This window comes from Malaya genurostris, chromosome 1 (genome assembly GCF_030247185.1).
Source record: "Malaya genurostris strain Urasoe2022 chromosome 1, Malgen_1.1, whole genome shotgun sequence".
NCBI lineage: Eukaryota > Metazoa > Arthropoda > Insecta > Diptera > Culicidae > Malaya > Malaya genurostris.
Window position 1 is genome coordinate 54829072 of NC_080570.1, and position 12192 is coordinate 54841263.

At 37.1% G+C, this 12192-nt stretch overlaps 1 protein-coding gene across 3 annotated transcripts in view; it reads right to left on the bottom strand.

Moving 5' to 3' along the window:
- LOC131439850 (thyrotropin receptor) overlaps positions 1-12192 on the bottom strand; it is a 107883-nt gene that overhangs the window by 40320 nt on the left and 55371 nt on the right. For all 3 annotated transcript variants that reach the window (XM_058611010.1, XM_058611009.1, XM_058611011.1), the window contains exon 2: positions 4979-5900. In XM_058611010.1, coding sequence (XP_058466993.1) covers positions 4979-5436 — 458 coding nt within the window. In that variant the 5' untranslated portion in view covers positions 5437-5900. The remainder of the gene's footprint in view (positions 1-4978; positions 5901-12192) is intronic.

A 12192-nucleotide genomic window follows, 5' to 3' on the forward strand; every position in this document is an offset into this window, starting at 1 on the left:
TTCGAGCAAGCAATTAAACATAAAGTTATTTAACAATTCTGTACGTTTCAATATAATTTTGTCTTTCAAATTATGATAAAAAAACGATATTTTATTTAAACTAAAAATTGATCTATTATTGTACGAGGTTAAACTTGAGCATAATGAAAACCGGATGAAATTTAAGTTATTCCTTCGTGAATTTTCGAACTTTTGATAAAACGCTCTTCATGAATTTCCGGACAAGTTTTGCATCGCATTTTTTGAACGCTTGATGCCAAATTTTTTTTGGACTCCTGCATGTTCCCAGCTGCCTTACCAGTCTTCTTGAAGACCCTCTTCACGATTGCCTAGTAACGTTCGATGGGTCGAAGCTGAGGGCAATTTGGTTGATTGATATTTTTCTCAACGAAATGTATCCCCGTTTCCGCAAGCCAATTGAGTCGTTTTGGCATAGTGAGCCGACGTTAAATCCGGCCAAAACAGTGGAGGTGTACTATGCTTCTTGTATAAAGGCAGCAATCTCTTCTGGAGACACTCAGATCGATAGATTTCTGCATTTATAGCTCCAGTAGTGTAAAAAATGGTTGAATTCAAACCACAGGAACATATTGCTAGTCATACCAGTTCCTTTCGACCGAAATTCTCCCCAACGACGAAAAGTATTTTGGACCTGGAAGGGTTTTTGAGTCCTCCTTTACATAAGTCTCATCGTCCATCAAAACGCATGCATCCGGACATTGCGAAAGACGCGAATACAATTTCCGGGCCCTTTTTACTGGTCGCTTTTTCTGTTCTACACTTTGTTTCGAGATTTTCTGCTTCTTGTAGGTCTTCAGGTGATTTCGCCTCTTGAAGCGCTGGATCATTTGGCCAAATCACGTATTGACATTGATTTGTTCTTCATGATTAGAGATACCACTGTCTGGTCCAGTTTCGGGTTGAAAGAACCGGGTTTTCTGCCTCTTCCTGGTAGCTCATCCAAAGAATAGTGTTTCTCGAACTTATTATTGATGGTTTTAATACTGGCATGATGAATTCCAAACCGCTTTGGCAATTTTCGCATAGTAATACCCTTCTCACTTATCCATGTGTCCAGAACCTTAATTTTCACTTCCTTTTTAATACGCGACATTTTGAAAACGCAAAACTTCAACCGCACAAACAAGTAAACAAACGAAAGCTGACAGTCAAACGCAAGGCATGCTGTGATCTGAGCATAAAAATATACATGCGTACAACACAAATGTATGTGGATAGCCTATTTTCGATACACTCCTTATACCTGCTTTACACGTTCAATCAATGTTACTCTCAAGTGAGTAATTTGTACTCACTTTTGCTTATTTAATTCAAATGTCAGAAAGGGAATAATATTGATTTAGAAGATTGAGTAACTTCTACTCAGTTTTGAAATTGACAAGTTTTACTTACAGTGTTTTGAAAACGTTGTGTAAAAATTTGATGGAGGCGAAACCAGATTTCTACGAATGCTGTACAAAATGCCAGTACGAAGGAAGGCAGACGGATCCTTTCCAATGACCGATGAACAGGTAGCGGCTCCCTTCATTCGTTGGATGGAAGTGAGTCAGTATTTGTTTAAAGCAAAGAATTCCTTATTCATTTCGAATGTTGTTGAGTAATATATACTCACTCGAGCTGATTTTCCTATTTGTAGCACTGAGTAAATGTTACTAAGAATTTGACAAATACCATATTTACTCAAAAGTGAGTATACAAGCTTTACTCACAATAGAGTAGTTTCACTTTTGACGAGAGTGAGTGAAATTGTACTCACTTTAGGGTAACATTGAATGAGCGTGTATGAACCATATCGCTTTTGAGGAAGCATGAGCCTTGTTGTTTTCTTGGAATGGCTGTCCATAAACGAGAATAGAAAAGAGCGAACAATATTCATCTCTACTACTGTTTCACCTTATCTCGGTAAGAGAGAATGTCTAACCAAGCAAGCAAATATCTTCACTGGATTGAATAGTTTTTAAAAGATTAAATATTCAGTTTTTACCAATATAACAGATCGGCTGAAAAGTTCGTATCGTTTCTATGAGAGGGCGCCACTAGAATTAAATCCATACCATTTTCAGTTAGTACCAACCTTCAAAAGATACGTGTATAAATTTGACAGCTGTCTGATTATTAGTTTGTGAGATATTGCATTTTGAGTGAAGCTACTTTTGTTATTGTGAAAAAAAATGGAAAAAAAGGAATTTCGTGTGTTGATGAAACACTACTTTTTGGTGAAAAAAAGTGCCGCCGATACCAAAAAATGGCTTGATGAGTGTTATCCAGACTCTGCACCGGGCGAAGCAACAATTCGTAAGTGGTTTGCAAAATTTCGTACTGGTCATATGAGCACCGAAGACGATGAACGCAGTGGACGTCCAAAAGAGGCTGTTACCGATGAAAACGTGAAAAAAATCCACAAAATGATTTTCAATGACCGTAAAGTGAAGTTGATCGAGATAGCTGACACGCTAAAGATATCAAATGAACGTGTTGGACATATTATTCACGAATATTTGGATATGAGAAAGCTTTGTGCAAAATGGGTGCCGCGTGAGCTCACAATCAAGACAATGCACTGTGTCACAAGTCGATGAAAACCATGCTGAAATTGAACGAATTGGACTTCGAATTGCTCCCTCATCCACCGTATTCTCCAGATTTGGCCCCCAGTGACTTTTTCCTGTTCTCAGACCTCAAGAGAATGCTCGCTGGTAAAAAATTTAGAAGCAATGAAGAGGTAATCGCTGAAACTGAGGCCTATTTTGAGGCAAAGAACAAATCGTACTACAAAAATGGTATCGAAAAGTTGGAAGATCGCTATAATCGCTGTATCGCCTCTGATGGCAATTATGTTGAACAATAAAAACGAATTTTGGCAAAAAAAAGTGTGTTTCTATTAAACGATACGAACTTTTCAGCCGAACTGTTACTGATGACTGGCTCTTAACTGTCCACTGTTTCTTCGAGGTCCGAACGCGCTTCACATTTGTTTATACAGAATTCATTTTGTGTGCATTGCCACCGCTAGCGCGATTTTTAGAATAAAGGTTTTGCTGTAATGGAGACATGTATTTTTCACAACTCTCACAGCTCATAGCAATACGCAATGAAAATTCAATGAACAAATATATCTAATGCTGAATACTGATTTATTTTTTATCTAACTGTTTGATTTACTATCATGCACTATTTCGATAAAACAAAATTAAACGCTATTTAGCAGGAGTTCGACTTTGAAAAGTAAGCAAAGTGCAGGAGTTAGTTTCTCTCGAGCAGCCAGCAAACAAAGCGTTTGTTTGTTCGCAGTATTTACTGAGATCGCCAGATCGCCATCGCTGATTCTGCGCTCCTGTTACTTCTGTTTATAATATTCAAATAAAACTAAGAATTTAATAAGTGATATACAACAGTTTTAGAAGTGGCGTAAAGCCATCTTTAACAGCCGTTCGCGTTCGGAGCTCGCAGAAACATTCGTCAGCGAAAACTGAATAAATAATCTTCACCATTTTCGAGCCCCACTGTCAGCACGATAAATCAAAAATAACAGTTTAGTTAAAATATGTTAGTTGTACCAAATTTTAACCAATCAAATGAATATAAAAACAACTTAAATTTCAGTTGTTATGCGATCACTGGCGTTTTCCGTGCAAGCTGCACAAATGTCCTATACACTCAGAAAAATCCTCATTTAAATGCTACGTGAAAACGTATGTGGTTTTTCTCCATAGAGCTTTTCTTGTAATACTTATGTGAAGAATGATCTCATGAACCCTTAGTCCACATTTGTATCACGTAATATCTACGTGACTTTTTTGTAGATTCCAGACACTAATTTTGTGAAATTTATACGAAGTTCATTTGAATTGTAAACTGTAAAATTAATTTCATCTGAATTTACTTTAACCAGAATTTTACTTAATAGTCACATTATTTTCATGTAATTGTTACTAAGTTCTATGTAGAACGTTAATAATTTATATTGGTACTAAAAACTAATAAATCACATAGTCTATTGGAAAATTTTACTTTTAAATGACGTAAAATTTGGTTTCTATTGAATCACTGGTGAAAAATATCAGAAATAGAGAACGCATTGTTCTAAATGTATGATCTAATCCTTTCTCCGGAGCAGCTAAACTGCAGCAAACATTGTTCCCTTTAAGGACTCCATTCAGCTGGACCTAGTAGTTCAAGATGTGATTTCGTTAATCCACTTTTAGAAGATTGATGTGCTGGAACAGAGGTTTTGCCTTTTGATGTTTGGTGGGCTGTAAGGACCACAATGGAAATCACTGTTCTTGAATTAAGTAGGTTATTATCATCCAAACTGGCAGAAGATCTGAAAAATGAACGCTTAGCTTTAAATTTTTCAGAATTGAAATTTTGTTCGTTTTTCCAGAAAGTAGATATGAAGTTTTTAAACCCGTTAGACGTTTTATACAGTATCCGGTAAATCGTTCTGTGTTGCTTCGGGATTGAAGAGTCGCCGAGATAAAGAATTATATTAGCTATGTGATTACCATATATGAGAAAGGATACACCAAAGGGTGAATTAAAACCTCCTTTATACTGAAATAATTGTTTGGAATTTTATTTCTCCTCCGAGTATAGCAGACTCAGCAGACAAATTTTTGTGAAACGTACAAACGAGTCTTCCGAGAATAATCAATATTCCTATCTGTGAGGATTGTTCACGAGAGCTGATGTGATTACTGTCGAGAGTCTCTTTGCGGGTAATGTGTAAATACCGCCCTGAAAAGTAATTCAAATTTCCTCTCGTCTCTTGAAGCATCCTTCAAAACGGGAAAGAGATTTGTTTTCATCAAATCCGGCAATAATCCTGTAGCCGCGTTTGCATGCAATCTCGGGAAAATTCGTATTATGTTTCGTTGTTGTTTACTGCGAAAGTCAAACCAAATAAAGCAATTGAATTCCATGACTGAGTTGAGGTTGTTAATAATGAAATACTTACAAATCTCGCAACTCGTCTGCGTACACCGCGAGAGCATTCTCCCTCAGCCGTTTGATGCCAACCTTCTCCAGAATTAGCTTCTGCATCGAGGTCAGCTTCTGTGGGATCTTCAGTATCGAACGTCCCTCACATCGGCACTGGACTTCTTCCAGGAACTCGTCGGTAGAATTCCAGCAACGGCACAAACCCCGTTTCAATTCGTGGGTCGTCAATGTGCCGTTGAATTCCAACACCAAGGTCTGGTTGCCGTCCGGCGGCATCAGATCGGGGCTCGCGGCCGGGGAAACCATTTCGACCGCCGTTTCAATGGTTGAAGTGAAATTATTACCGAGCGGAGCGGTTCGAACGAAAAAGGAGTGGCCCATACCGCCCGTTCCCACGGAGGACAGATAACACAGTAATGCTAAAACGATCCGGAAAACTTTACGATGCAACCGCTTCGAGCTGCATGCGTTCATTATTCGCAAAGTTTGGCACGAAAAATTGTTTCCACCTAGAAAGGGGGGTGCTAGACCCGCGGCCGCCACCACCACCACCAGCACCGCTCGATGGTTTTCAGTTTTTAATGAGGATCGGTTGTCAGTTTTCCGGGTTTTTCGTTACCAAACACCAAACACACTGTCATTTGCCAGCGAAAAGTTACATCTTTTTCTTCTTTTAATTCATGAATCACATCACGATATTTCGAACACGAAGCTATGCAATACACTATAGAGCTTCTCTATTTGGCACTTCATTAGCATCCGACAAAGCTAATTTTGAGGAAATTCTTCTATCTTCTGACTACACAAAAACATTCCGGGAAAGCATTCGCACGGTTCACCAACTCAACCCATCAGTGAAATCGGTTCCACGCATCTTGATGGGAAGCGGTATTCGGTCGGAAAACCGACGGCGCTCTGTCTGTCGATTGGAAGGAAATCTGCAAAAAATAAAAGAAAAAGAAATTAGACATTTCATTTAAATTTTGTTGACTTGAGGATTCGAGTTAATTATCACTAATGTGATGATTTTATATCGGAAGAAATGAGATGTTAATTTGTGTTATTACTGTAAGCGAATATGAACTTCATTGAAAAAAATATGAATGACCTCAAATAAACCACAGCAGGCCACAAATAAAACCACAGTAGCCTATTCGTAATAATGATAATGAGTTTAAATTCATCACTAATATCATTTGATATCTGACAAAAACTGAATCACCGGCGGAACTGCGAATGTGTGATGAGCGGAAGCGGTGCAAATTTTCACTACCATAATGTTCGTTATTTATAGATCACATGTTTGTTGTTTTTTTTTTGCAGAAAGTGTTACTTGATGAATACGTTTTGTGGAACAGTATTTTCATTCCACTTAAAGCTTGTTTGTGACAACATCTGAACAGACAGATGAAATTTGCAATAAAAAAAATTTGTTGTAAATTGAATGAATCGCTTCTTTAAGCATTCTTCACGGTAAATTTCCTTGTTTACCATTCCGGCAACGATGAAGCTTTGGTCCAGAGCTGCATATTGCTTGCCAAACTAAATAGTTTTTGGGAAACTTTTTTTGTACGGATGTTTATAGTTATTATTAGTTTTTTCCCAAAAACTATTTGCAAGGAATTGGTTGGTTGTTCTAAAAAAGTATACACTGAAAAAATTCAATCAAGCATAAAAAAGTTAACCTAAAAACTACTTGTTTCAAATTTTAAACATCTCTTTAAAATTTTTCAAAACAATTTTTTTAACCTCAACTTAAAGTTATCATTCGATGAAGATCCGATTAGCGTGAATTTCAAAATATAATTCTACAGATTTAAAAAGAATACATATTTGCTCATAAAGACCATTTCGAGATATTTGGACATGAAACCTAAATCCGTATATTTCCCGATAAAGGTTGCAAATGGCAGACCGAGATACTGGTATCTGTGTCTTTTTGTCTGTTTTGTGAAGTTAGATTTAATTTCACTAACCGCTAAAAATATAGTGCTGAGTTTCATCAGTATCTAAGGGAGAAAATAGATTAAAAATGACATGCAAATACAACTATGTCTATATGCAATAAAGACCGTGAAAATGTTACCGGAGAGACGGGACCCGAACCCGTAGTTAGCTCCTAACTGGGGAAATGGTTTTGCCAATTTGACAACCCTGCATATAAAAACACAAGAGAAGAGAAAGCCCAATTGACTTTCGGTTCGTCGTTTTATGTATTTCTTTCGTGGACTTTACACCAAATCTCGACTCAAAGTCCCAAAAGTTGATTGAAAAAAAAACTAGGAGCAGGTAATGCCAGAGACATAAACACGACATTGATTAATTGGTTACCGTTTGCCCTTTTAAGATTTTGTAGTGCTGAAAACGATAATTTGGTTTCCAAAGATTGCGTTTGTATTCTAGGAAATACGGTACTTTCAAAGACCGTTAGTGGCTTTGGACTCCTGGTAAAGACTATTTGGTTTCGGATGATTACGTTTGTATTCCAGTAGGGCACCATTTCAAATCATTTGCAAATTTGAGCCAAGAATATCGTACTACAAATCATACAATCGTTCATCATGAAATATATCAATATTTTATATATCTTAATATTTGAGTGAAAGAAACTATCAAAATGTTGTACGGTATTCATTTCTGGCAGTGAGAAGGGTCAAATTGTGGAATTCTCTATGATATCAAACACTGCTCGGAACATTTTACTCGATTGCAATACAGTCAAATGCTAGCATTATTTGCACTCGTTTGGTACGAATTTTGTACAGCGAAAAGTGCACAAAGCTTATAAAATTATTCTAGAGTTGCACTAAACTGATGACTTTTACCTTTGATTTGCAAAGAAGTAATCTCAATAGTATTCTGGGTAACAATTAGAGCCATTAGAACGACTGTAATGTTCCTCATCGTTGTCCACTGTTCGTTTTCTTTTTCTCCAATGCAAACGATCATCAGTAAGATTGTTTTGTTTTGTTTGAAGCGAAACTCACACTGCGAATGTCCAACAGCAGACATGCTCACAGAAGAACTAGTTGTTGTTTTTTCTGCGTTTAGGAACGAAACCTCATATTCACCGTTGACTGAAGCACCAGTTGAATAATGCCGGGTGTAGTTCCACTGTCATGGCGTAGATGGCAGCCTGCGCACCCGTTGTGTCTCCGTTCATGGATTATCGTAGACTGAAGCTAGCAAACGCATTTTTTGCATAAATATCTGTTTATTAATCTTAGTTTTGTGTATTACATCAACATTTTACAGTACAAGTGTTTTGACCCTTTGGCCTTTCATCTTTGTTGTTCATACGATTCGTTATTAATAACAAGTGTTTTAGTTACTCTTGTTTTACATACTAATGTTTAATCATAATATTCATTAAGTTAGCAAACGTGCAACAAATTCTATTTATAGATTCGGTTAATTTTAATGTTTCGTGTTTGGACCTATTTTTTCACCATTTAAACACTGTTTTAGCAATAAACGTGTTGTTAACAAATATCTTACATTTTAAGAAAACAAAACTGGAGTAATTTCTTTGCACTTTCGTGTTATGAAATATTGAGCGTAGTAAAGAAAGACGTCATTTTTTTCTGATTACACCAGATCTGAACGTTTCATGCATTTCTAAGACATTTGCATCGAAACAAAACATTTTCCACTTGGCTGTTTTTTTTTGTAAAGTGGATTTTCGACATAAATATAATACTTCTACGAGAAAATTGATGTAAACGCGTGGTAAAGTTCAAGGCAATTCCAAATTTGTTCGAAAGCTGGCACCATAAACCAGAAGAGATATCATGAAAACCCCACTGTCCAGTTCGCTTTCGCATCTCATCCAAGTCAGTCGATAAAACAAAGCCGCTTACGTTCGAGACGGAAGAAACCAATTACAGTATTGTGTAGTGTTCAATAGAACGATCTCGAAATGAGTGAGTCACACGAACAAAAGCAACCTCCGCTACGAAAGAATACAATTATTGTTGACTTCAGGCAGTTCAAAATTCGACCTTCGATACGAGAACTTGAAGGTTTCCTTAAAGAGCAAATGCATCTTGACATTAAACGTGTGCATTTACTTCAATGCAATAAGACAAATAATGTTGTTTACATTCAGTTTTATAAAGAGTTGGATGCAATTCAATTCGCTAAAGACAATAATAATGTGCACAACGGTGCTTCCTTCACACCAACCCCAAGCAACCCCAGTACACCTGTGACAGTCACCAACAACAATAAAGCATTCCCTTCAAAGAATCCATCATCATCCCTTATAGAACAAAGTACACCAGCTGCAGTTAACAACTTACCCTCCAACCAACCAGCAATTGCAAATTTAATCGCACGTTATTTTTGTCAGGGCGGGACACATCCTTGTAAGTTGCTGGTAACCTACGACAATCAGCTTTATACGGTAAACCCTGAACTATTACAGCAAAAACAGACAACTTCAACCAAAGACAAGGATATCCATTTGGCAACGGTAACTAATGAACCTGTTGCTCCTGATTCAAAAACGCTTTCACAATTTCACCAGCCTATCATCAAACGACTTCGGAACCAAAACCAGTTAATTAAATAATACCGTTTTTTTAATGTTCCTACTTACTCAATTCGGCCAAATGCAGCTCAACAATTCATATCTCTTCAAATACCAGCATCACCTCAGTGGAAATTTTTCCCCAAACTTCAACAGCTACACACCGAATGGCCTTAATTTCAACGAAACGAAAGATAAATTGCGGTTCAACCGCCCAATAAATTAACCGCCCATCGAAACAACCATATCAAAGAAATGCTGGTATAGGAATTAATTACACCACACAACGAAACAATCTATCAATTGACTAAATTAAACCTAGTGGATTTGGTCGATCGGTTGCTTGGAATGGGATTATCGTTTCAGTTTCTCGCTAGTGTTGAGTAAATTCTTTAGCCTTCCGAAATCTCACGGAACGTAATGAAATTTCATTTCTCTGACGGGGAGAAGCGATGAATACTAAAACTCTACCACTAAATTCGTCTTTGTCATATTGACCACTCGTAGCGAACATGGGTGGTTAAAATTAGATCTGGTTTAGTATGAATCGTTTAAAGAAGGAACCGAGTCTATTTCCTGTCCTGATCTATCATTTCATTGAATGTCGAAAATAATTGTACTCAGGCATGGAACGTAACTAAACTCCATTGACGTAGAATTTTCAGGCATTAAAAAAACATTAGTGCTATTATTAGGCTCGGTTTGGAATTCTATTGACGGAATATTTTCCCTCCTGCCACAATAGATAATTTCAGTAAGCGGTTGAAATGCCGAACAGTTCTACTCCTGTTTATTCAACGAAGCTTAGAAGCTTATCACAGCCAGACAGGGTTTTTTTTCCTGGTGATGGTTCACCCAAACTTGCTAATTACAGGTTAGCCTCCACCACCGGCACCTTCCAGAATCAGTACACGCTAATAGAAGCCAACCAATCATTCTGTTTGTCCGTGTAAAATGTGAGTTGGGCCAGTTGGGGGTCATTCACAAACCGCGTAGGCTCTCGTCGAAGAGAGGATGGAGGAAGAACTTTGCTACGCCTACGCAGAAAGAGGGTGGATTCTCGAAAATCTGCTTGCAGGGTTTGTTTGAGTGGAAAAATTATGATCGTATCACTAAACAAGTAACTATTTCAATATTTTGGCATCAATGTTTGACAACGGTTTAATTTAAAAAAAAACTGCGTTACTCGTTTGGAAAATATTTCACAATTCACAAGAGTTATACATCTGTGCCCCCTGGTTGAAATTCTAGAAACAAAAAAACAAAAAATTAAAACACAACATTAACAGATATTACTCTCAAGGGTGTTTGAAACACTGAAAACGTCTTGTACACTACGCTTCGCCCAATACAATTAAAACAATGTGGGTGGCCGTTTCCACTCACAGTGACCTTTTTCAGTGATTGTTTCAGGCCAACGATGCCAGGATTAATAATATGTATATTCAACGTGTAGGGTTTATTCAATTATCAGAATGCCACTCCGATGAATGGCGTTGAGTTGCTAAAACCAAATTGTATTGGGCTGTAATTTTGATGACAGCTGGTTCGCCACAAATGAACAGATAGGAATAACAGTACTACTTCTCAAAAAACTCCTACAGAAATATGTGTGCAGCAAAATCTAGCACATTGTGGTTTGGTTAGTTAATGGCCAACTAAACTTATTCCAGGCCTACGGTTTTAGGCTACCACTTCCAGAAAGATGGTAAATAGTGCTCAACACTGAAAAATGAAACGCAAATCGATTTTTTTTTCAGAGATGATTAATCCGATTTTGAAAAACCTAAATTCGAATGAAAGTTTTGAAGTTCGCATGAGCTCCATTGAATTTATTCGGATCAGACTTTTGGTATATACCAAATTTACAAATATTCGCAAATATGTTTTCCCTGCTTTAAGTGAGGCCTTTTCGCAGCGGTGTTTAGTTTACAATTACTGAAGTAAAGAGCAGTAATATTTCCTGTAGATAGTTTTTCCACAGAAAGTGTGCCATGGCACAGTATTTTTTTTTGTTCATAGTTCTGTAAACTCGAGAAAAAAGTCTGCGCATTTTACGTTCTCTACAAAGAATGTTAGGGCAGGATCGTGGTTTCTAGGGGATTAAAACTTTGTATATCACACGGTAACAAACGTATACCTAAACTCAAGATTACAATGTTCCATACGATCCATTGAAAAATATCGGACCAGTAATCGTGTACCAGTGAACTTGGTAATAGGGTAATTTTGGTGACCCTTCGTTAATAAGTGTCGATAAACATTTGAACATGACGGTAAAATTCCATAACAAGTTTGGAACATCCATTCACTTTAATGCTTCGTAAGATAAGAATATTGAAAATTGAACACATTCTTAGCAATAATTCTAATTAATTTTTGTTTTCCTGTTTCAAAATCCACTAGATAGGGTAAAGTGTTATAATATGCCCCCCTTAAGAAAACATTGAGATATTTCCAAGTGTATTGATATATTTTCCTCGAGAATGTAAGTATTTCATTGCAATACGGATGAGGAACATAATTTTCAATGATTCCAATAGAAAAGATGAGAATTGATTGATATAAACACATTTTCCAAAACGGCCACATTCTTAGTTATTTTCGCTCGCCTCAGACATAATGCCCCAGCAGCCGTAAAATATGTCTCACAACAAATCAGTGGCATGACACACAACAAAAGACATTTTATCCCGCAA